The sequence below is a fragment of the Oncorhynchus keta genome, unplaced genomic scaffold (genome assembly GCF_023373465.1).
Source record: "Oncorhynchus keta strain PuntledgeMale-10-30-2019 unplaced genomic scaffold, Oket_V2 Un_contig_2918_pilon_pilon, whole genome shotgun sequence".
NCBI lineage: Eukaryota > Metazoa > Chordata > Actinopteri > Salmoniformes > Salmonidae > Oncorhynchus > Oncorhynchus keta.
Window position 1 is genome coordinate 140164 of NW_026286426.1, and position 27214 is coordinate 167377.

General features: G+C 42.0%; 1 protein-coding gene and 1 long non-coding RNA gene across 2 annotated transcripts; both read right to left on the reverse strand.

The window, feature by feature from the left end:
- Positions 1 to 382: 382 nt before the first annotated feature.
- On the reverse strand, positions 383 to 10573 carry LOC127923291 (zinc finger and SCAN domain-containing protein 21-like). Its single transcript, XM_052507256.1, has 4 exons — positions 10243 to 10573; positions 9810 to 9907; positions 9507 to 9684; positions 383 to 2529 (listed from the first exon to the last, which is right to left on the reverse strand). Exons 1-4 carry the CDS (start codon positions 10571 to 10573, stop codon positions 2288 to 2290), a joined length of 849 nt encoding a protein of 282 aa, XP_052363216.1. The 3' UTR covers positions 383 to 2287.
- A 9172-nt stretch (positions 10574 to 19745) lies between these two features.
- On the reverse strand, positions 19746 to 20761 carry LOC127923296 (uncharacterized). The gene is made up of 3 exons (XR_008114002.1): positions 20702 to 20761; positions 20221 to 20569; positions 19746 to 19885 (listed from the first exon to the last, which is right to left on the reverse strand). It is a non-coding gene; the product is annotated as an uncharacterized LOC127923296 (long non-coding RNA).
- Between the last annotated feature and the right edge of the window lie 6453 nt (positions 20762 to 27214).

Consider the following 27214-nt stretch of genomic DNA (forward strand, 5'->3'; position numbering starts at 1 on the left):
CTAGTAACTGTACAGGTGGGGATGCAGGTAAGGCTGTACAGTCCTATTCTACTCTCTAGTAACTGTACAGGTGGGGATGCAGGTAAGGCTGTACAGTCCTATTCTACTCTCTAGTAACTGTACAGGTGGGGATGCAGGTAAGGCTGTACAGTCCTATTCTACTCTCTAGTAACTGTACAGGTCGGATCTAGTAACTGTACAGGTCTACTCTCTAGGTAAGGCTGTACAGTCCTATTCTACTCTCTAGTAACTGTACAGTTACTAGAGAGTAGAATAGGACTGTACAGCCTTACCTGCATCCCCACCTGTACAGTTACTAGAGAGTAGAATAGGACTGTACAGCCTTACCTGCATCCCCACCTGTACAGTTACTAGAGAGTAGAATAGGACTGTACAGCCTTACCTGCATTCCCACCTGTACAGTTATGCAAATGAATTACTTAAAAATGATACAATGTGATTTTCTGGATTATTGTTTTAGATTCCGTCTCTCACAGTTGAAGTGTATCTATGATAAAACATGACAGACCTCTACATGCTTTGTAAGTAGGGAAACCTGACAAATCGGCAGTGTATCAAATACTTGTTCTCCCCACTGTAGGTAGCCTACCCGCACTGTATCTGTGAGCTGCTGACTACAGTGCACGGGACAAGAGCACGTTTTCTATTTCACACAACAGTTTTGTTAAACCATCAGTAGAGTTGAAAATGTGATGGAAACCATTGGGAATTCAACAGCAAAAGTGATTTATTTGTCACGCAAAGCCTTTAATCTGCAATAAACCTGTTTGATAGAAACATTTCTGGTGGGAAAATGTATATATTGTTTTATGCAGATTTGAGAATATTCACATGAAAATCTGTCGCAAATTGCACGGAAATTTAGCTACTAAGGTGGATATTGATCCAAAACCTGCTGCTTATTCAAACCAGCCCACTGTGCACAGACATCAGTTCAATATCTAGTTTCTATTTACATTTCTTTGATTCGTCAACTAAAGTGAATTTAACATTAAATCAACACAAAATGTCACTTGTCATTGGATTTAAATTGCAAGTTCAGTGAATAACCTTATGTTGACGCTTTTTACAAATCCAATCAGTTTTCTACATTGATCAAACATCACATGGAATCATTTCCATTTCATATCATTGATCAAACATCACATGGAATCATTTTAATTTCATATCATTGATCAAACATCACATGGAATCATTTTAATTTCATATCATTGATCAAACATCACATGGAATCATGTTCATTTCATATCATTGATCAAACATCACATGGAATCATTTTCATTTCATATCATTGATCAAACATCACATGGAATCATGTTCATTTCATATCATTGATCAAACATCACATGGAATCATGTTCATTTCATATCATTGATCAAACATCACATGGAATCATGTTCATTTCATATCATTGATCAAACATCACATGGAATCATTTTCATTTCATATCATTGATCAAACATCACATGGAATTATTTAGTTGAAATGACGTGGAAACAACATTTATTCATACAGTGGGAGGCTTGGGTCAATCCAGGAGCGAGTCAGTGAATATTTTCATGTCATTAAATCATCAGTGGGCCACAATGAAAATGTAAACAATGGAACTAATGCATCACATCCAAATATCACTGTATTATCTGTAGTGCTGGAGGAATGACACACCCAGATAAACACACACAGTCAGATAAACACAGAGTTTAAAAAAGGACCATTTAAACAGTTGGAATCTGATCTACTCTATATTCAAGCTGACAGACTCCATATTCACTTCATGTTTTCTAATAAAAACATACAAATATATGTTTGAGTATACCCTGTACCATTTAATTTCATCTGGTAAAGACAGGTAAACACATTGTCAGTCAACAATATAAGACAACAGGAGCACTGTGTATGTCCCCTGATGAATTTTAAGTCAATGAGATGTGAAATATCAATTTACACAATAGAAGTAATTATTATACATGTGTGGATTTTCATATGACTTTTAAGTGACTGTGATGAGTAATATGTCTTCCCACAGTCTGAGCATTTGTAAGGCTTCTCCCCTGAGTGCAGTCTCATGTGTTCTTTCAGCTTTCCTAACTGGTTAAAACGCTTTCCACACTGGGAACAGTGGTAAGGCTTCTCCCCTGTGTGTATTCGCTCATGAGATCTCATGTTTCCTAACTGGTTAAAACTCTTTCCACACTGGGAGCAATGGTGTGGCTTCTCCCCTGTGTGTGTCCTCTGATGTCTGTTCAGGCTTCCTAACTTGGTAAACCTAGTTCCACACTGGGAGCAGTGGTAAGGCTTCTCCCCTGTGTATTCGCTCATGAACTTTCAGCTTTCCTAACTGGTTAAAACTCTTTCCACACTGTGTGCAATTGTGTGGCTTCTCTGCTGGTTGTGTCCTCTCATGTCTTTTCAGGCTTCCTAACTTGGTAAAACTCTTTCCAATCTGGGAGCAGAGGTGTTGTCTTGCTGGTTTGGAAGTCCCTGGTTCCGCAGAGTCTGGTTTTCCTCCTGCCAAAGACAGTGTTTATTTAAAGAGAGAACAGAATTATTATTATCATGAATGAAATCTCCACATGATAAAACTGCCTTATGAGGTTTAATCAGATCCCTCAATAACCGAGGCCAGTTTTCAAACATTTCATCATTTAAAACAATCTTGGTGTGATTTGAAAACAAATGTTGGAGAGCATCCTGGTAATTACTGATATGTTTACATTACTTATTTTTAATTCTGTTTTATGACATCACTGGGTTCCAACCGAGCAGGCGGTTCTAAATATACAACCTTCAGTTAACTAAACAGTTCTAGGACACTGAAGACACTGAAGACACAGACATCGCTAGATTCCTATCAAGCAGGTGGTTCTAAATATATAACCTTCATAGCTGTATGATACAGGATGTGACCTACACACTTCCTTAAACATATAATAAGTCATTTAAAGTGGAAGTCCAAAACTTGTTTTTACGTCGAAGACACAAAGCACATCAGTAACATCTCCCCGTTGTTGAAAGGGTTGATACAGGATGTGACCTAAACACTTCCTTAAACATATAAGAAATAAAGGGAAATTCACACATTTCTAACATTTTGACTTTCATTAATGTCACGATATTTTGGGTAAAGTAAAAAAAGAATGTGAAATATTTTGGGAAGATTAAAAATAAAACTATGTAAAGTGTTGGTCCCATGTTTCATGAGCTGAAACAAAATATCCCCGAATTTTTCCACATGCATGAAAGGTTATTTACCTCAAATTTGATGTACACATTTGTTTACATCCGTTAGTGAACATTTCTCCTTTGCCAAGATAATCCATCCACCTGACAGGTGTGGCATTTCAAGAACCTGATCAAACAGCATGCTCATTACACGGGTACACCTTGCGCTGGGGCCAATAAAAGGCCACTCTAAAATGTGCCGTTTTGTCACACAATGCAACAGATGTCTCAGAGGGAGCGTGTAATTGGCATGCTGACTGCAGGAATGTCCACTGGAGCTGTTGCCAGGGAATTTAATGTACAGTACCAGTCAAGTTTGGACTCACCTACACATTCAAGGGTTTTTCATTATTTTTACCTTTTTCTACATTGTGGAACAATAGTGAAGACATCGAGACTAGGAAAAAACAATATGGAATCATGTAGTAACCAAAAAGTGTTAAACAAATCTAAATATATATTAGATTCTTCAAAGTAGCCACCCTTTGCCTTGATGACAGCTTGGCATTCTCTCAACCAGCTTCACCTGGAATGCTTTTCCAACAGTCTTGAAGGAGTCCCCACATATGCTGAGCATTTGTTGGCTGCTTTTCCTTCACTCTGCGGTCCAACTCATCCCAAACCATCTCAATTGGGTTGAGGTCGAGTGATTGTGGAGGCCAGGTCATCTTATGCTGGTCATCTGCGTTTCTACTTTTGTACCAGACAAACGTTTGGACACACCGACTCATTCCAAGGTTTTTCTTTATTTTTTACTATTTTCTACATTATTATTCTACAATGAAGACATCAAAACTATGAAATAACACATGTAGTAACTAAATATATATTTTATATTTGAGATTCTTCAAAGTAGCCTCCCTTTTGCCTTGATGACAGCTTTGCACACTCTTGGCATTCACTCAGCCATCTTCACGAGGTCAAATCAAATGTTAAACATGTTTAGCAGATGTTATTGCGGCTTAATGCTTGTTTCTCTAGCTCCAACAGTGTAGTAATAACTAACAAGTAATATCTAACAATTTCACAACAATACACACACATCTAAAGTAAAGGAATGGAATTAATAATATATAAATATTTGGACGAGCGATGTCAGAGTGGCATAGACTAAGATACAGTAGAATAGTATAGAATACAGTATATACATATGAGATGAGTAATGCATAGGCTAAGATACAGTAGAATAGTATAGAATACAGTATATACATATGAGATGAGTAATGCATAGACTAAGATATAGTATAGAATACAGTATGTACATATGAGATGAGTAATGCATAGGCTAAGATACAGTAGAATAGTATAGAATACAGTATATACATATGAGATGAGTAATGCATAGACTAAGATACAGTAGAATAGTATAGAATACAGTATATACATATGAGATGAGTAATGCATAGACTAAGATACAGTAGAATAGTATAGAATACAGTATATACATATGAGATGAGTAATGCATAGACTAAGATACAGTAGAATAGTATAGAATACAGTATATACATATGAGATGAGTAATGCATAGACTAAGATACAGTAGAATAGTATAGAATACAGTATATACATATGAGATGAGTAATGCATAGACTAAGATACAGTAGAATAGTATAGAATACAGTATATACATATGAGATGAGTAATGCATAGACTAAGATACAGTAGAATAGTATAGAATACAGTATATACATATGAGATGAGTAATGCATAGACTAAGATACAGTAGAATAGTATAGAATACAGTATATACATATGAGATGAGTAATGCATAGACTAAGATACAGTAGAATAGTATAGAATACAGTATATACATATGAGATGAGTAATGCATAGACTAAGATACAGTAGAATAGTATAGAATACAGTATATACATATGAGATGAGTAATGCATAGACTAAGATACAGTAGAATAGTATAGAATACAGTATATACATATGAGATGAGTAATGCATAGACTAAGATACAGTAGAATAGTATAGAATACAGTATATACATATGAGATGAGTAATGCATAGACTAAGATACAGTAGAATAGTATAGAATACAGTATATACATATGAGATGAGTAATGCATAGACTAAGATACAGTAGAATAGTATAGAATACAGTATATACATATGAGATGAGTAATGCATAGACTAAGATACAGTAGAATAGTATAGAATACAGTATATACATATGAGATGAGTAATGCATAGACTAAGATACAGTAGAATAGTATAGAATACAGTATATACACATGAGATGAGTAATGCATAGACTAAGATACAGTAGAATAGTATAGAATACAGTATATACACATGAGATGAGTAATGCATAGACTAAGATACAGTAGAATAGTATAGAATACAGTATATACATATGAGATGAGTAATGCATAGACTAAGATACAGTAGAATAGTATAGAATACAGTATGTACATATGAGAAGAGTAATGCCAGATATGTAAACATTATTAAAGTGACTAGTGTTTCATTCCTTAAAGTGGCCAGTGATTCCTAGTCTATGATAGATATTAATAGTCTATGTATTTATGCCTATAGGGCAGCAGCCTCTAATGTTAGTGATGGCTGTTTAACAGTCTGATGGCCTTGAGATAGAAGCTGTTTAACAGTCTGATGGCCTTGAGATATAAGCTGTTTTTCAGTCTCTCGGTCCCAGCTTTGATGCACCTGTACTGACCTCGCCTTCTGGATGATAGCGGGGTGAACAGGCAGTGGCTCGGGTGGTTGTTGTCCATGATGATCTTTTTGGCCTTCCTGTAACATCGGGTGGTGTAGGTGTCCTGGAGGGCAGGTAGTTTGCCCCCGGTGATGCGTTGGGCAGACCACACCACCCTCTGGAGAGCCTTGCGGTTGCGGGCGGTGCCATACCAGCCCGACAGGATGCTCTCAATTGTGCATCTGTAAAGGTTTGTGAGGGTTTAAGGTGCTGTTGTGCCTTCTTCACCACACTGTCTGTGTGGGTGGACCATTTCAGATTGTCAGTGATGTGTAGGCTGAGGAACTTAAAGCTTTCCACCTTCTCCACTGCGGTCCCATCGATATGGATGGGGGCGTGCTCCCTCTGCTGTTTCCTGAAGTCCACAATCAACTGTTTTGTTGACGTTGGGTGTGAGGTTAATTTCCTGGCACCACACTCCCAGGGCCCTCACCTTCTCCCTGTAGGCTGCCTCGTCATTGTTGGTAATCAGGCCCACTACTGTTGTGTCGTCTGCAAACTTAATGATTGAGTTCATGGGTGAACAGGGAGTACAGGAGGGGCTGAGCACGCATCCTTATGGGGCCCCAGTGATGAGGATCAGCGAAGTGGAGGTGTTGTTTCCTACCTTCACCACCTGGGGCGGCCCGTCAGGAAGTCCAGGACCCAGTTGCACAGGGCGGGGTTCAGACCCAGGCTTAATGATGAGCTTGAAGGGTACTATGGTGTTGAATGCTGAGCTACAGTCAATGAACAGTATTCTTACATAGGTATTCCTCTTGTCCAGATGGGACAGGGCAGTGTGATGGTGATTGCATCGTCTGTGGATCTATTGGTGCGGTAAGCAAATTGAAATGGGTCTAGGATGTCAGGTAGAGGTGATATGATCCTTGACTAGTCTCTCAAAGCTCTTCATGACGACAGAAGTGAGTGCTACAGGACGATAGTTACCTTTGATTTCTTGGGTATGGGAACAATGGTGGACATCTTGAAGCATGTGGGGACAGCAGACTGGGATAGGGAGAGATTGAATATGTTGAATATGTTCAGCCAGTTGGTCTGCTCTGAGGATGCGGCTTGGGATGCCGTCTGAGCCGACAGCTTTGCAAAGGTTAAGACGCTTCAATGTCTTACTCATGTCAGCCACGGAGAAGGAGATCTCCACAGTCCTTGGTAGCGGGCCGCGTCGGTGGCACTGTGTTATCCTCATAGCGGGCGAAGAAGGTGTTTAGCTTGTCCGGAAGCAAGACGCCGGTATCCGCGACGTGGCTGGTTTTCCCTTTGTAGTCCGTGATTGTCTGTAGACCCTGTCACATACGTCTCGTGTCTGAGCCGTTGAATTGTGACTCCACTTTGTCTCTATACTGACGTCTTGCCTGTTTGATTGCCTTACAGAGGGAATAACTACACTATGCCATGTTTCCTTGAAAAAGAGTATGCTACAATCCCCAATGTCTCTCTGGAAGGGAATCCTCACCATGAGCTCGTCAACTTTACTATCCAGAGACTGAACATCTGCAAGTAATATACTCAGAAGAGGTGGGTGGTGTGCACGCCTCCTGAGTCAGACTAGAAGCCTACTCTGAGTACCTCTCTTCCACAAGTAATATACTCAGAAGAGGTGGGTGGTGTGCATGCCTCCTGAGTCAGACTAGAAGCCTACTCGGAGTACCTCTCTTCCACAAGTAATATACTCAGAAGAGGTGGGTGGTGTGCACTCCTCCCGTTTGCCTGACAGCTCAGACTCTAGCATTCTCTCAACCACTTCAGTAGTCACCTGGAATGCATTTCAATTAACAGGTTCCTTGTTAAACAAGTTAATTTCTTTCCTTTTTAATGCATTTGAGCCAATCAGTTGTGTTGTGACAAGAGTGGGAGAAGATGTGATGATACGTCTCCTGAGTCAGAAAGAAGCCCAGTTACTCAGAGTTACAGCACCTCTTCCACAAATAAATACTTCAGAAGAGGTGGGTGGTGTGCACGCCTCCTGAGTCAGACTAGAAGCCTGTTTAGAGTACTGTTTAGAGGAGACTGTTCTTCCAGGAGACTGTTTAAGTAACTGTTTATACTAGAAGAGACTGTTTAGAGGAGACTGTTTAAAAGACTGTTTAGAGGAGACTGTTTAAATGGCATATATTATATTACTTATTAGGGAGACTGGTCAGGGAAGACTGGTAGGGGTGGTGGGCACTGTTTCCTGAGTCAGACTGTTTAGAAGACTGTTTAGAGTAGACTGTTTCCACCTGCACTTTTTTGGATCAGCTGTCTGGAACTGTTTCAGTTTAAGACTGTTTGGGGGTTAGGGAGACAAAGGATGGGGGGATTCAGGAACTGTTTGAGACTGTTTCGGAGACTGTTTCGTAGACTGTTTGGTGACTGTTTACGGAGACTGGTTACTGGTTAGGGAGACTGTTTAGAAGAGACTGTTTAGGGAGACTGTTTAGGGAGACTGGTTAGGGAGACTGGTTAGGGAGACTGGTTAGGGAGACTGGTCAGAGGAGACTGTTTAGGGAGACTGTTTAGAGGAGACTGTTTAGGGAGACTGTTTAGAGGAGACTGTTTAGAGGAGACTGTTTAGGGAGACTGGTTAGGGGAGACTGGTTAGGGGAGACTGGTTAGGGGAGACTGGTTAGGGGAGACTGGTTAGGGGAGACTGTTCAGAGGAGACTGTTCAGAGGAGACTGCGTGAATCAGGCCTTCATGGTCGAATTGCTGCACAGAAACCACTACTAAAGGACAGCAATAAGAAGAAGAGACTTGCTTGGGCCAAGAAACACGAGCATTGGACATTAGACCGGTGGATATCTGTCCTTGGGTCTGAGTCCAAATTTGAGATTTTTGGAGAGAGCTGCATCAGATGACCGGGCCTCCACAAATCAACCGGCCTCAACCCAATTTAATTTTTACGTTTTTTAATGTATCCGTTATTTTACCAGGTAAGTTGACTGAGAACACATTCTCATTTGCAGCAACGACCTGGGGAATAGTTACAGGGGAGAGGAGGGGGATGAATGAGCCAATTGTAAACTGGGGATTATTAGGTGACCGTGATGGTTTGATGGCCAGATTGGGAATTTAGCCAGGACACCGGGGTTAACACCCCTACTCTTACGATAAGTGCCATGGGATCTTTAATGACCGCAGAGAGTCAGGACACCCGTTTAACGGTGTCCTGACAATTGAGATGGTTTTGGATGAGTTGGATGGCAGAGTGAAGGAAAAGCAGCCAACAAGTGCCCAGCATATGTGGGAACTCCTCCTAAAATCGACTGAGACTCCAGTCACCCAAGTTATAGACTGTTTTCTTTGCTACCCCACGGCAAGCGGTACTGGAGGGCTTGTAAGTAAGCATTTCACTGTAAAGTCTACACTTGTTGTATTCGGCGCATGTGGCAAATAAAGTTTGGTTTGAAGACTGTTGGAAAAGAATTCCAGGTGAAGCTGGTTGAGAGAATGCCAAGAGTCTGCAAAGCTGTATTTGTATTAGTCGGGGACAGCCCTACTGGGAACAGATACCAGCGAAAGATCTATTTATTTGTTCAAACTAAACTACAGCACTTACTTTGATGTGTCAAATCTGATCCTTCCTTCTCTTCTCCTCCTCTCACAGTTCCAGTCAGCTCCGTTGTTTTCCTGCAGTCCACCAGCAGCACAGACAACCTCTTCATACCCAGCAGTAAAGTGCTACCGGGAGAGGCATGACACGGGGACTCTGGGAGGGAGGAAGGGCTAGCTTTGTCCTGGTAACGATAAAGAGGGGACACAGACACATATCATTATGGATGCTGATGTCACTGTTGTCCTAAAGTGCTTTACAGAAACCCAAACCCAGCCCAGACCCCTGATAGACCAGACCAAGCTGTACCATCTGGTGTTCTGATCTGGAGAGACTCTTCTCTGCCTCGTCAACATCAGGATGTTGTTGAGGCCCCCCAGAGGATCCAGGATAGTCATGTCTCTCTCCTGTGTGAACGAGAACATCAAACAGATGGTGAACTTATGATCTTATGATATTTTAAGTAGAAATGATGCACCAACATTGAATTTTAAAAATGTAAATGTTTTAAAAGCCTGTTATATTAGATGAGGGGAACTTTAATATAGACCACATGGAGAATGAGAATAAAATACATCGAAGTCCCATAACATATGTACCAAAGGCAGATCGCCCCTTCAACAATTCCTACAGTACTGAACAACATATTCAAGAGGAGATATTCAGCAGAATGGCCCTTTAAAACCACACATCAGTTCAACAACTGGGTAGTTTGTGCCCCTGTTTTTAAGACAGTACTCACTGGTGGAAATCGGAACTTCAGTCTCCTCCTGTTTTATTGAGATATCCTCCTCTTCCTCTTTTACTCCAAATGGTTCTTCCTCTTCTTTCACTTCATTCTCTTCTTTCAATGTTATGGCATCTTCCTCCTTTTTGATTCTGAAAGCTTCTACCTCCTCCCCTTCCACTTTGACAACCTCTTTCCCATCTTCCTCTTTAACTGTAATACCCCTTCTTCTTTCATCCTCTTCTTCTTTCAATGTGATAGCCTCCTCTTCCTCTCTTTTCATCCTGAAAGCTTCTTCCTCTCCTTTCACCAGAGCTTCTTTCTCCGTCGAGCTTAGTGAGCTCATGTTCCGAGCGATTAGCCTCGTGCCGTATCAAATCACGTTTAAATGAACTAGTAGAAACGTAAACACGTAAACAGAATTATGTTCTAAACACCAAGAGTAATATACACATCAATGTTTTAGGTTCGCTAGCAAACCACCGCGGTGGGTGAATCAGAAAGCCCTTTGTCGCTGTTGAAGACGCTTCCAGTTCCGTCCACTAGATTATACGTCACGCAAGAAGCATCACGTGAAAGACTCACATCAGCCTCCTGCTGACTGGAGTGGGTAACGCAGATTGGAAACGTATTAATTACAATGTTTATTCTGGCAAGCAATACCATAAGTAGTCATTTAAAAACAACCAGATGTTGTTTTCTCTTACTTCTCACAGCCAATACTTTACTCCAGGGCTGACCTGCCCATTAGACAGGATTAGGTGGCATATTCAAGCTAAATTGACCAAGGCTCATCGCTAACAACAAATAACAACACCTCACATAATGCTGCCCAAAAACAATGAAATCTTCTCTCACCCAGTGGCATATGGGCTATTTAGGTGAGTGTTGATGTTGCCACATGAAGCAGTGCCCACTTTGCAAAAGGCAACATGGACAGATAGGACTCTACCTGTGTAGAGAAAGATGCCCCTTTGCCCTTCCTGTCTCTAAAGTGTGATTTTGGGTGGTGGTATAGTTTGGATCCATTTTTTGTTATAGTTATTCTATATTCATTGTCTGCAAGCCATCTTTAAATTAGCCTCAGTGATTTGTAGTTTCCTTCAACTTTCTGAAGAGGAAACAGCCAGGAAATGCCCCTGTCTGAGTGCATTTGTCTACCACTATGTGTAGCTGTTAGCAATGATGCTAATGTTGTCTGCGTAGAGGTGGATCAGAGAATCACCAGCAGCAAGAGCAACATCATTGATGTATACAGAAAAGAGAGTCGGCCCGAGAATTGAACCCTGTGGCACACCCTTAGAGACTGGCAGAGGTCCGGACAACAGTCCCTACGATTTGACACACTGAACTCTATCAGAGAAGTAGTTGGTAAACCAGGCGAGGCAATCATTTGAGAAATTGTCTGCCAATAAGAATGTTGTGATTGACAGAGTCGAAAGCCTTGGCCAGGTCGATGAATACGGCTGCACAGTAATGTCTCTTATCGATGGCGGTTATGATGTAGTTTACAATCTTGAGCTTGGCTGAGGTGCACCCATGACCGGCTCTGAAACCAGATTGCATAGCGGAGAAATTATGGTGGGATTCGAAATGGTCAGTAATCTGTTTGTTAACTTCGTTTTCGAAGACCTTAGAAAGACAGGTGATATAGGTCTGTAGCAGTTTGGGTCTAGAGTGTCACCCCATTTGAAGAGGGGGATGACCGCGGCAGCTTTCCAATCTTTGGGAATCTCAGACGATACGAAAGAGAGGTTGAACAGGCTAGTAAATAGGGGTTGCAACAATTTCGGCAGATCATTTTAGAAAGAGGGTCCAGATTGTCTAGCCCGGCTGATTTGTAGGGGTCCAGATTTTGCAGCTCTTTCAGAACATCAGCTATCTGGATTTGGGTAAAGGAGAAATGGTGGGGGCTTTGGCGGGTTGCTGTGGAGGGTGCCAGGCAGTTGACCGGGGTAGGGGTAGCCAAGTGGAAAGCATGGCCAGCCGTAAATGCTTATTGAAATTCTCAATTATAGTGGATTTATCAGTGGTGACAGTGTTTCCTAGCCTCAGAGTAGTGGGCAGCTGGGAGGAGGTGCTCTTAATTCTCCATGGACTTTACAGTGTCCCAGAACTAGGTGACCAAATACGTATCTTCCACCATAATTTCCTACAATGTGATTATCTGGATTTTTTTTCTCATTTTATCTGTCATAGTTGAAGTGTACCTATGATGAAAATTACAGGCCTCTCTCATCTTTTTAAGTGGGAGAACTTGCACAATTGGTGGCTGACTAAATACTTTTTTGCCCCACTGTATGTTGTCCATTCCCAGTTTCCTCTCCAGGGAACTGTTGGATGTCTTCTTGCAATTGCCAATCAAAAAGGGTTCTTGGCTGTACCTATCTGTACCTGGCTGTACCTATCTGTACCTATCTGTACCTATCTGTACCCTGGCTGTACCTATCTGTACCTGGCTGTACCTGGCTGTACCTGGCTGTACCTGGCTGTACCTACCTGGCTGTACCTGGCTGTAACTCTGTTAGCTGTACCTGGCTGTAACTGGCTGTACCTGGCTGTACCAGACTGTAGCCACTATACCTATGTACAGACTAGTAAAGTACTCTGTTAGATGTGACCAGACTGCAAGAGTACAGCCACTCTGTTGTCTGTGACCAGACTAGTAAAGATGCAGTCTGTTACCATGTGACCAGACTAGTAAAGCCACTGTTCTAGTAGATGTGACCTTTCTAGTAAAGCCACTCTGTACAATAAAATATAAAAGACTAGTCGAAAGTGAAAACTACCTGTTAAAAAAATGTGACCAGACTAGTAAAGGGTTCACTCTGTGATATGAAGGTAAATTACTCTGTTAGATGTGACCAGAAAACATATCTCTGTTTAAAAATGACCTTTTTTTTTTACTAATGTAAACACTGTTGTAAATATTTTCCAAACTGCGTTACCCACTCCAGTCAGTCAGTCACTCTGTTAGATGGACTGAAAGGGGCTTCAGACGTGACGTAAATGGTCACTCTGTTCAAGAACAAACAACAGACTCTTTAAACCACTCTTTTAGATGCTTGACCAGACTAAGTAAAACCACTCTTTGATGTGCAGACTTTAAAGTCACTCTGTTTTATTTACATTCGCGAATCGCAGTGTTTCAAACACAACTGTTTACCATCTACTGTAAATTTGACCAGATTAGCAAACTCTGTTAGATTGATACTGAGCCTAGCAAGGTCAGTCTGTTAGATGACCAGACTAACATCCTCTGACCATGAGTGACCAGACTAGTAAAGCCCCTCTGTAAAGAAGATGAGATCTACAGACGGAGAAAGCCACTCTGGGGCTGAACCAGACTGAAAGAAGCCACTCTGAGATGTGACCAGAAAGAAGAGCCATCTCTGTTAGATGTGAGGGGACTAGTAAAGCCACTCTGTTAGATGGACCAGACTAGTAAAGCTGTCCCAGATGACTAGTAAAGGGATGTGGAGGAGCCACTCTGTTAGAAAGTGACCAGACTAGAGCCACTCTGTTAGAATGAAAATGAGGAAGATGAGGCTGTTATAGGGAAAGAAGAAGGAGTCACTATGTTAGATGTGACCGTTAGTAAGGGATCACTCTGTTAGATGTGAAGACTAGGAAAGTCACTCTGTTAGATGTGACCAGACTATGGTAAAGCCACTCTGGAGGATGTGACCAGACTAGTAAAGTCACTCTGTTAGATGTGACCAGACTAGTAAAGTCACTCTGTTAGATGTGACCAGACTAGTAAAGCCACTCTGTTAGATGTGACCAGTTTGGAGGGGTAAAGGCACTCTGTTGGAATGAGGACCAGAACTATCAGAATAAAGAGGACTCTGTTATAGGGAATGTGAGACCAGACTAGTTAAAGCCACTCTGTTTAATGTGACCAGACTAGTTTAAAAGTCACTCTGCATTCTGGCATGTGACCAGACTAGTAAAGTCACTCTATTAGAGTGACCAGACTAGTAAAGTCATCTCCTGTTTAGATGGTTTGACCAGACTCATGCACCATAGTGGTTTAACAGTGAAGAGGTTAGATGTGACCAGAGGTAGAAGTCACTCTGTTTAACAGTGAATGACCAGACTGGTAAAGTCACTATGTTAGATGTGACCAGACTAGTAAAGCCACTCTCCAGATCTGCACCATATAGTAAAGTGATCTCCATTCTGACCATATGGTTTAAAGTGACTCCATTCTGATGTGACCATATGGTTTAAAGTCATCTCCATTCTGTGACCATATGGTTTAAAGTCATCTCCATTCTGACCATATGGTTTAAAGTGATTCCATTGACCTGACCATATGGTTTAAAGTGATCTCATTCTGCACCATATGGTTTAACTAGTAAAGGCACTCTGTTAGATCTGACCATATGGTTTAACAGTGATCTCCATTCTGACCATATGGTTTAACAGTGATCTAGATCTGACCATATGGTAAAGTGATCTCCACTCTGCACCATATGGTTTAACAGTGACTCCAGTAAAGCTGCACCATATGGTTTAATGGTGACCAGACTAGTAAAGCCATATGGTTTAATGGTGATCTCCAGCACCATATGGTTTAACTCTGGTGATCTCCATTCTGCACCATATGGTTGACCAGTGATCTCCATTCTGCACCATATGTTTAGATGTGATCTCCATTCTGTAAACCACTCTTTAGTGATCTCCAGACTGTAAAGCCACTATGGTTTAATGTGATCTCCATTCTGCACCATCTGTTAGATGTGACCAGACTGTAAAGCCATGTTGATGTTTAACAGTGATCTCCATAAAGTCACTATGTTAGATGTGACCAGACTAGTAAAGTCACTCTGTTAGATGTGACCAGACTAGTAAAGTCACTCTGTTAGATGTGACCAGACTAGTAAAGTCACTCTGTTAGATGTGACCAGACTAGTAAAGTCACTCTGTTAGATGTGACCAGACTAGTAAAGTCACTCTGTTAGATGTGACCAGACTAGTAAAGCCACTCTGTTAGATGTGACCAGACTAGTAAAGTCACTCTGTTAGATGTGACCAGACTAGTAAAGCCACTCTGTTAGATGTGACCAGACTATTAAAGTCACTCTGTTAGATGTGACCAGACTAGTAAAGCCACTCTGTTAGATGTGACCAGACTAGTAAAGTCACTCTGTTAGATGTGACCAGACTAGTAAAGCCACCCTGTTAGATGTGACCAGACTCGACAACAGCCAGTGAAATTGCAGGGCGCCAAATTCAAAACAACAGAAATCCCATAATTAAAATTCCTCAAACATACAAGTATTTTCACCATTTTAAAGATCAACTTCTTGTAAATCCAGCCATATTGTCCTGTTTCAAATAGGCTTTACGGCGAAAGCACATCAACCGATTATGTTAGGTCAGCGCCTAGTCACAGATAACCATACAGCCATTTTCCAGCCATGGAGAGGGCTCATAAAAGTCAGAAATAGCGATTAAATTAATCACTAACTTTTTGTGATCTTCATCAGATGGCACTCACAGGACTTCATGTTACACAATAAATGCGTGTTTTGTTCGATAAAGTTAATCTTTATGTCCAAAAACCTCATTTGAAATTATTGTCATGTTCAGAAATGCATTGTCTCAAACAAACATCCGGTGAAAGTGCAGAGAGCCACATCAATTAACAGAAATACTCATCATAAACATGGATAAAAGATACAAGTGTTAAACATACGAATACAGATAAACTTCTCCTTAATATAATGTGTTAATGTAATGCTGTGTCAGATTTGAAAAATGCTTTACGGCAAAAGCACACTTTGCGATTATGTTAGGTCAGCTCATAGCCACAGAGAACCATACAGCCATTTTCCAACCAAGGAGAGTGTCACAAAAGTCAGAAATAGCGACTAAAATTAATCACTTACCTTTGATGATCTTCATCTGGTGGCACTCCCAGGTCTCCATGTTAGACAATAAATGTTCATCTTTATGTCCAAATACCTCCAATAATATTTAAACCGGACAAAAGCTTTGTCAATAGGAAAGGAGCGTTCACGATCAGGCGCATGGCTGATGAATGGACATTTCCACAGAGCACTTTCAATCAGAGGACAATCTCCCTCATTTTTCAGAGTAAAAGCCTGAAACAATGCATAAAGACTGGTCACATGTAGAAGAACCCATAGAGCTTGTGAACTGGGTCCTAAGTCTTTGTATGGTGGATAGGCTTCCAATGGAAAAACAGCCTTTCAAAATAATAGTACTTCCTGGTTGGATTCTCCTCAGGTTTTCGCCTGCCATATCAGTTCTGTTATACTCAGAGACATGATTTTAACAGTTTTGGATACTTTAGAGTGGAAATATGCTTGGGGTCATTGTCCGTTTGGAAGACCCATTTGCAACTAAGCTTTTAACTTCCTGACTGATGTCTTGAGATGTTGCTTCAATATATCCACATAATTTTCCTCCCTCGTGATGCCATCTATTTTGTGAAGTGCACCAGTCTCTCCTGCAGCAAAGCACCCCCACAACATGATGCTGCCACGCCCGTGCTTCACGGGAGCCACCTAGAAAAACTACAAATTCTAGCTCATTTTTCCCAAAACAAGCCTGAAACTCTTTCTAATGACTGTTGACATCTACTGGAAGCCCCAGGAACTGCAATCTGGGAGGTATTCCATTTGATATTCCCATAGAAAGTCATTATAAAAAAATATAAATACTTGGGTTGGATTCTCCTCAGGTTTTCGCCGTATCAGTTCTGTTATACTTACAGACAGTTTTGGAAACGTTAGAGTGGAAGATTTAGGCAGTTTAATTTGGGCTTTTCATCCAAAATTCTGAATGCTGCCCCTACCCTAGTGAAGTTAAAGCCACTCTGTGTACCTCCCTGGTTAGGTTGCAGACGCATGCCAGATCTCATCTTACAACGTCTGAATAGGTATTTAACAGATCAGCTAACCACATCGTATGATATTGCATTCCGATGCCCTACTGCACAGTTAAAGACGTGACACGCAACCATTGGTTGATGCAATGCAACATCTGCACGTCAAGTCGGTCAGGAACTCCACTAAGGTCTGTATGATGTCATCATACTATTCATTTACAGCCCCTCTGTGAGATATAAATCATCAGAGTGGGAAACCAACTGACATGGAAACAATGGAGCAAATGTATCACTATCAGAGGGGTCTATTATGACATCATATAGAACTACTCAGACATTCCAAACATCACTTGATTATCAGAGGGGTGTATTATGACATCATATAGAACTACTCAGACATTCCAAATCAAGCTTCATCTGTAAAATGTGACCATATAATTTATTTTACAGCCACTCTGTCAGATATAAATCATCAGAGTGGGCCACCAACTGAAATGGGTATGGGGAGAAACACCTCTGGTGTTTGGGGTTACTAGGAGTCTGGAAGGTTACCGTTGTGGCTTGTTCCAGCAATGCATTGAAGGGTTCCCGCCAAGGTACGGAGGCCCTCCACAACGTTAAGAAGTAACTCCTTGTGTCTTCCAACGGTGGCTCCTTGGAGGGAAACAATGGAGCAAAATGCATCACATCCAAATAGATTATCTGTAGTGCTGGAGGAATGACACACTCCGATAAACACACAAATATCCAGAGTTTTAAAATTATAATTTAATCACAGAGCAGTCTACATTAACATGGGCGTACTGTATATTTAAACTGAAATACTCCATATTCTCAATTCATGTTTTTCTAATAAAAACATACAAATCTATTTTTTGTACAGTTCGATTTCATATGGCATAATCAAAAAACACATTCTTCGTAAAAAATATAAGACAATGGGAGCACTGTAAGTTCTCTGATGATGTGATGTGAAATATCAATTTACAGGTCCTGGGAGCATTGGAAGGCTTATCTCCTGTGTGTGTCCTCATGTCTTTTCAGGTTCGCTAGCGAGGAAAATGTCTTTCTACACTGGGAGCATTGGAAGGCTTATCTCCTGTGTGTGTCCTCATGTCTTTTCAGGTTCGCTAGCGAGGAAAATGTCTTTCTACACTGGGAGCATTGGAAGGCTTATCTCCTGTGTGCAACCTCTTATGTTCTTTCAGGTGACTTAACTGGGCAAAATGTCTTTCCACACTGGGAGCATTGGTAAGGCTTATCTCCTGTGTGTGTTCTTTCATGACTTTTCAGGTGACCTAACTGTGAAAATGTCTTTGAGCACTGGGAGCAGTGGTATGGCTTTTCTCCCTGTATGTATTCCTCATGTTTTTCAGGTCCCTTGACTGGTTAAAATGTCTTTCCACACTGGGAGCAGTGGTGTGGCTTTTTTCCTGTATGTAATCCTCGTGATCTTTTCAGGTCCCTTGACTGGGAAAACTCTTTCCACACTGGGAGCAGTGGTCATGGCTTTTCTCCTGTATGTATTCTCTCGTGCATTTTCAGGGACCCTATCCGGGTAAAATGTCTTTCCACACTGGGAGCATTGATGAGGCTTATTTCCTGTGTGTGTCCTCTCATGTCTTTTCAGGTTCGCTGACAAGGAAAAGTTCTTTCCACACTGGGAGCATTGGAAGGTTTATCGCCTGTGTGCGTCTTCTCATGTATTTGCAGGCATCCTGATGAGGAAAATGTCTTTACACACAAGGAGCATTGGGGTAAGGCTTGTCTCCTGTATGTATTCTCTCATGCATTTTCAGGGACCCTATCCGGGTAAAACTCTTTGCACACTGGGAGCAGTGGTAAGGTTTATCACCTGTGTGTGTCCTCTCGTGTCTTTTCATGTTCCCTAACTGGGTAAAACTCTTTGCACACTGGGAGCAGTGGTATGGTCTTGCTGGTTTGGACATTTCTTCCTCTGGTTCCTCAGAGTCTGGTCTTTCTCCTGCCAAAAACAAACAAAGTGTTTATTTAATCATAGAGACATGAATGAAACTTCCACATGATTCCACATATTTATTCCAAATCAGATCCATTTTACAGTGTGGCTTTAGAGGAATTCTGGTAACTAGCATTAGCGCAATGACTGGAAGTCTACAGGTACAGTAGCATATGCTAAGGTACCTGTATTCCCAATCTGGCCCTCATACCATCACGGTCACCTAATCATCCCCAGTCTACAATTGGCTCATTCATCCCCCATCCTCTCCCCTGAAACTATTCCCCATTTCGTTGGTTTCAATGAGAATGTGTTCTCAGTCAACTTACCTGGTAAAATAAGGGTTAAATAAAATAAGGGTTATATAAAATAAGGGTTAAATAATATGGCTAAATAAAATAAGGGTTAAATAAAATAAGGGTTAAATAAAATAAGGGCTAAATAAAATAACGGCTAAATAAAATAAGGGTTAAATAAAAGAAAGAGGGAAAAAGAAAGACATCCAGTCATTTCACTAACACTAGTTATCATTGGCTCACAAAACAACCTCTTAAGTTCCTTCCTACTGCACACAGACACCATAACAATGGTATCCAGGACTGACAGAAAATCAGAATCTCACGGTGTTCCGACATTAAAAACAACACATTCAATGTAGAACTTCACTAGAATGTCCATACAGGGGGATTCCTCACTACCTCCTCACTATGTGTCATCCTTCTACAGTAGAATGTCCATACAGGGGGATTCCTCACTACCTCCTCACTATGTGTCATCCTTCTACGGTAGAATGTCCATACAGGGGGATTCCTCACTACCTCCTCACTATGTGTCATCCTTCTACGGTAGAATGTCCATACAGGGGGATTCCTCACTACTTCCTCACTATGTGTCATCCTTCTACGGTAGAATGTCCATACAGGGGATTCCTCACTATCCTCACTATGTGTCACTAGAATGTCCATACAGGGGATTCCTCACTACCTCCTCACTATGTGTCATCCTTCTACGGTAGAATGTCCATACAGGGGGATTCCTCACTACCTCCTCACTATGTGTCATCCTTCTACGGTAGAATGTCCATACAGGGGGATTCCTCACTACGTGTCATCCTTCTACAGTAGAATGTCCATACAGGGGGATTCCTCACTACCTCCTCACTATGTGTCATCCTTCTACGGTAGAATGTCCATACAGGGGGATTCCTCACTACCTCCTCACTATGTGTCATCCTTCTACAGTAGAATGTCCATACAGGGGGATTCCTCACTACTTCCTCACTATGTGTCATCCTTCTACAGTAGAATGTCCATACAGGGGGATTCCTCACTACCTCCTCACTATGTGTCATCCTTCTACAGTAGAATGTCCATACAGGGGGATTCCTCACTACGTGTCATCCTTCTACGGTAGAATGTCCATACAGGGGGATTCCTCACTACCTCCTCACTATGTGTCATCCTTCTACGGTAGAATGTCCATACAGGGGGATTCCTCACTACCTCCTCACTATGTGTCATCCTTCTACAGTAGAATGTCCATACAGGGGGATTCCTCACTACCTCCTCACTATGTGTCATCCTTCTACGTGTCATCCTTCTAGTAGAATGCCCATACAGGGGATTCCTCACTACCTCCTCACTATGTGTCATCCTTCTACGGTAGAATGTCCATACAGGGGGATTCCTCACTACGTGTCATCCTTCTACGGTAGAATGTCCATACAGGGGATTCCTCACTACGTGTCATCCTTCTACAGTAGAATGTCCATACAGGGGGATTCCTCACTCACGTGTCATCCTTCTACAGTAGAATGTCCATACAGGGGGATTCCTCACAGTAGAATGTCCATGTCACTCCTTCTGTCATCCTTTTGGTAGAATGTCCATACAGGGGATTCCTCACGACATGTCATCCTTCTACAGTAGAATGTCCACCTACATTCTTTTTTATTAGGCAATTCTAGGCATCAGTTAAGAACAAATTCTCATTTTCAATGACCTAGGAACAGTGAGTTAACTGCCTGTTCAGGGGAGTCAATGACATGTCATACAGGGGGATTTTTGTACCTGAATGTCATTAGGGGGATTTTTTAACCTTTATTTAACTAGGCAACAGTTAAGAACCATTCTCATTTTCAATGCCGCCCCATGGAACAGTGGGTTAATGCCTGTTCAGGGGCAGAACGACAGATTTGTACAGTAGAATGGTCACTACCTTCGGTTACTAGTCATGCTTCTAACCACTAGGCTACCCTAGAATGCCCATACAGGGGGAGATGAGATGATAATGTAGCAATACAGAGCCTGCTCTTCTATATGGAGATGAGATGATAATGAAGCAATACAGAGCCTGTTCTTCTATTTACAGCTGTTATGGAGATGATGATGTAGCAATACAGAGCCTGTTCTTCTATTTACATGGAGGCGAGATGTTATGGAGGCGAGATGATAATGGAGCCTGTTCTTCCATTTACAGCCAAATTGAATTGCCTTGAGTTTTGTGTTTTTACAGTCTTGTAAAGACAGGGGTGTTTACCGGGACAGGCAATGTGACATGCATCACTTTATTAACAATTTATCTGCGCTGGTTAATAAAGTAGCTTAAAAAAAGACTTTTCTGCTGCTTCCCACACGGATGGGATCTGGATCCAACCAGGTCTATACGGAACCGAGACACAAATTTGGTTTGTTCACAGGTTATGGACACAGATTGAACATCCTTTGTTTTGGTTTTCTGAAAAAAATGGAGGAATTTCTTTTACATTAATTTATTAGTTAACGTTAAAGAATTGGGCGAAGTTTATATGGTCCCCTTTCAAACAGCTTAACTTTTACCACATTCTGGTCAGCAATTGCCTTTAATATCGCCATCGATTAGCTGCAACTGAGCAAGAGACATTCAACCTTTGACCTTGTTGTTGTGATTGTTGTAAATGGTAAATAATTAGTCAATATTTAGCTTTTAAATGGTGTTAATTTAAACTGTTATTCACATACATCTTTATGTGCACCCAATATCCTTATTAATTTGGGTTTCAACACCTGAGGAAGTGGAAACTCAAATCACATTAGCTAGATCTCTAAATAATAATACTACTCCTCACAGGCCCATGGGCCGTTGGCCATGTCACCTTCATAATATATTTGCTAATCACCTTCATAATATATAAATCACATTAGATCTCTAAATAATACATACTACTTCTAACAGGCCCATGGGCCGTTGGCCATGTCACCTTCATAATATATAAATCACATTAGCTAGATCTCTAAATTAATACTACTCTAACGGCCCATGGAATGTCACCTTCATAACATAGATCTCTAAATATTAATACTACTCCTACGGCCCATAGATCCATGTCACCTTCATAATATATAAATCACATTAGCTAGATCCATGTCACCTTCATAATATATAAATCACATTAGCTAGATCCATGTCACCTTCATAATATATAAATCACATTAGCTAGGTTTCATAATAATATATAAATGCCCATGGGGCGCCGGCCATGTCACCTTCATAATATATAAATCATGACATTAGCTAGGTTTTCCATGTCACAAGAGGGTTAAATCACATTAAGACATGTCAGGGTTTCATAATAATGACAAGAGGTTTTAGCTAAGTAATGACAAGACCTTCATAATATATAAATGACAAGAGGGTTTCATGTCACCTTCATAATATATAAAGAGGGTACATTGACTAGATCCATGTCACGGTCATGACAAGAATATATAAATCACAGGGTTTAGCTAATGATCCAGGGTTTCATAATATAATGACAATCAGGGTTTCAGCGGTAATGACAGAGGGTCACCTTCGGTAATGACAAAATCACATTAGCTAGATCCAGCGGTAATGACAAATATATCACGGTAATGACAAGAGGGTTTAGATAACGGTAATACATGATATAAATCACATTAGCTGACCATGTTTCGTAACGGTAATGACATTAGGGTTTTCATGTCACCTTCGGTAATACAAGAGGGTTTTAACGGTAATGACACCTTCGTAACGGTAATGACAAGAGGGCTCAGAACGGTCACCTTGAAGAGGGTTTAAATCACATTAGTAGATGACAAGAGGGTTTCGTAACGGTAATGACAAGAGGTTTTCGTAACGGTAATGACAACCTTTAATATATAACGGTAATGACAAGAGGGTTTCCAACGGTAATGACAATAGGGTTTCGTAAGGTAATGACATGTCACGGTAATGACAAGAGGGTTTCATAGCGGTAATGACAAGAGGGTTTAGTAGAACGGTAATGACAAGAGGGTTTCGTAACGGTAATGACAAGGGGTTTCGTAACGGTAATGACAAGAGGGTTTCGTAGCGGTAATGACAAGAGGGTTTTTATACGGTACCAATGACAAGAGGGTTTTGTACTAACGGTAATGACAAGAGGGTTAGCTAGAACGGTAATGACAAGAGGGTTTCAACAATAATGACAAGAGGGTTTTGCTAGCGGTAATGACAAGAGGGTTTCAACAACAAAACGGTAATGACAAGAGGGTTTCGTCACGGTAATGACATGAGGGTTTCATAACGGTAATGACAAGATTTTTATGGTAATGACAAGAGGGTTTCGTAACGGTAATGACAAGAGGGTTTCGTAACGGTAATGACAAGAGGGTTTCATAATAATGACAAGAGGTTTTAGCGGTAATGACAAGAGGGTTTGATGTAACGGTAATGACAAGAGGGTTTCAACAGTAATGACAAGAGGGTTTCCTTAAATAATGACAAGAGGGTTTTTGTAATAATGACAAGAGGGTTTTAGTCAACGGTCACCTTCTAAGAGGGTTTCACATTTGACAAGAGGGTTTGTCATGACAAGAGGGTTTCGTAACGGTAATGACAAGAGGGTTTCGTAACGGTAATGACAAGAGGTTTTTGTAACGGTAATGACAAAGAGGGTTTCGTACGGTAATGACAAGAGGGTTTCATTAACGGTAATGACAAGAGGGTTTCGTAACGGTATGACAAGAGGGTTTCGTAGCAGTCATGACCTTTAATATATAATGACAAGAGGTTTTTCGTAACGGTAATGACAAGAGGGGTTTCTGCGGTAATGACAAGAGGGTTTGTCACGGTAATGACAAGAGGGTTTTGTAACGGTAATGACAAGAGGGTTTAACGTGTAATGACAAGAGGGTTTCGTCACGGTAATGACAAGAGGGTTTCGTAACGGTAATGACAAGAGGGTTTCTTAACTGTAATGACAAGAGGGTTTCGTAACGGCATACAGTAATGACAAGAGGGTTTCGTATAATGACAAGAGGGTTTCATGTAACGGTAATGACAAGAGGGTTTCATGTGACAAGAGGGTTTCGTACGGTAATGACAAGAGGGTTTCGTAACGGTAATGACAAGAGGGTTTTAGCGGTAATGACAAGAGGGTTTCGTAACGGTAATGACAAGAGGGTTTCGTAGCGGTAATGACAAGAGGGTTTCGTAACGGTAATGACATGAGGGTTTCGTAACGGTAATGACAAGAGGTTTTAGCGGTAATGACAAGAGGGTACGGTAATGACAAGAGGTTTTCGTAACGGTAATGACAAGAGGGTTTTGTAACGGTAATGACAAGAGGGTTTCATAACGGTAATGACAAGAGGGTTTCAGTACGGTAATGACAAGAGGGTTCTCAGAACGGTAATGACAAGAGGGTTTTAACGGTAATGACAAGAGGGTTTCATACGGTAATGACAATCAGGTTTTCGTAACGGTAATGACAAGAGGGTTTATGTAGCGGTAATGACAAGAGGGTTTCGTATGGTAATGACAAGAGGGTTTCAGTAAGTAATGACAAGAGGGTTTCGTAACGGTAATGACAAGAGGGTTTCTCAGTAATGACAAGAGGGTTTCGTAGCGGTAATGACAAGAGTAGCAATGACAGGTTTCGTAACGGTAATGACAAGAGGGTTTTCGTAACGGTAATGACAAGAGGGTTTCGTACGGTAATGACAAGAGGGTTTTGTAACGGTAATGACAAGAGGGTTTTGTTCGGTAATGACAAGAGGGTTTCGTAACGGTAATGACAAGAGGGTTTCGTAACGGTAATGACAAGAGGGTTTCAGAAATGATGGCGGTACGGTAGATGAGGGTTTCAAAACGGTAACTGACAAGAGGGTTTCGTACATGTGGAGGTAATGACAAGAGGTTCAATCATGACAAGAGGGTTTTGTAACGGTAATGACAAGAGGGTTTCATAACGGTAATGACAAGAGGGTTTCACTAGAGGTAATGACAAGAGGGTTTCGTCGGTAATGACAAGAGGGTTTCGTAGCGGTAATGACAAGAGGGTTTCGAACGGTAATGACAAGAGGGTTTCAGTCAATGGTAATGACAGAGGGTCATCGTGGAGGTACTGACAGAGGGTTTCAGAGTAATGACAAGAGGGTACTCAGATGACAAGAGGGTTTCGTGGAGGGTACTGACAAGAGGGTTTCATCGGTGGAGGTACTCAGACCCAGAGTCATCGTGGAGGTACTCAGACCCAGAGTCATCGTGGAGGTACTCAGACCCAGAGTCATCGTGGAGGTACTCAGACCCAGAGTCATCGTGGAGGTACTCAGATCCAGAGTCATCGTGGAGGTACTCAGATCCAGAGTCATCGTGGAGGTACTCAGACCCAGAGTCATCGTGGAGGTACTCAGATCCAGAGTCATCGTGGAGGTACTCAGATCCAGAGTCATCGTGGAGGTACTCAGATCCAGAGTCATCGTGGAGGTACTCAGACCCAGAGTCATCGTGGAGGTACTCAGATCCAGAGTCATCGTGGAGGTACTCAGATCCAGAGTCATCGTGGAGGTACTCAGATCCAGAGTCATCGTGGAGGTACTCAGATCCAGAGTCATCGTGGAGGTATTCAGATCCAGAGTCATCGTGGAGGTACTCAGATCCAGAGTCATCGTGGAGAAGAAACTAACGTCTGTGGGCGTGGCGTTTGGACCGGAGCAAGGACATTGGGTAGCCGTCTGAAACAGAGAAGGCCTCGTTGCCATTAAACTTTTCCAGGACCGGAGTTCATTCCCAAGTTCCTCTGCTCCTGCTCTCTTGGTGTGGTGCAGGTGCCGCATCCTCCTCTGGTGCTCTCTTGGTGTGGTGCAGGTGAAGTACCCCTCACTGCTCTCTTGGTGTGGTGCAGGTGAAGTACCCCTCAGCCCACTGCTCTCTTGGTGTGGTGCAGGTGAATCACCCCTCGGAGACACTGCCTCTTGGTGTGGTGCAGGTGAAGTACCCCTCACCCTGCTCTCTTGGTGTGGTGCAGGTGAAGTACTCCTCTGCTGCTCTCTTGGTGTGGTGCAGGTGAAGTACTCCCAGACCCCTCTACTGCTCTCTTGGTGTGGTGCAGGTGAAGTACAGATCCTCTATCTGCTCTCTGGTGTGGTGCAGGTCAGATCCAAGTCACCCCTCTACTGCTCTCTTGGTGTTCAGTGCAGGTGAGGTACTCCTCACTGCTCTCTTGGTGTGGTGCAGGTGAAGTACCCCTCTACTGCTCTCTTGGTGTGGTGCAGGTGAAGTACCCCTCTACTGCTCTCTTGGTGTGGTGCTCTCTTGGTGTGGTGCAGGTGAAGTACCCCTCTGCTGCTCTCTTGGTGTGGTGCAGGTGAAGTACCCCTCTACTGCTGTCTTGGTGTGGTGCAGGTGAAGTACCCCTCTACTGCTCTCTTGATGTGGTGCAGGTGAAGTACCCCTCTGCTGCTCTCTTGGTGTGGTGCTCTCTTGGTGTGGTGCAGGTGAAGTACCCCTCTACTGCTCTCTTGGTGTGGTGCAGGTGAAGTACCCCTCTACTGCTCTCTTGGTGTGGTGCAGGTGAAGTACCCCTCTACTGCTCTCTTGGTGTGGTGCAGGTGAAGTACCCCTCTACTGCTCTCTTGGTGTGGTGCAGGTGAAGTACCCCTCTACTGCTCTCTTGGTGTGGTGCAGGTGAAGTACTCCTCTGCTGCTCTCTTGGTGTGGTGCAGGTGAAGTACCCCTCTACTGCTGTCTTGGTGTGGTGCAGGTAAAGAACCCCCTCATGGAGCCTAGAGATGTCTTGGTGTGGTGCAAGGTAAATGGAACCCCAGCATGGAACCCTAGAGATGTGTTATTGACTGTGACTATGGAACCCTAGAGATGTGTTATTG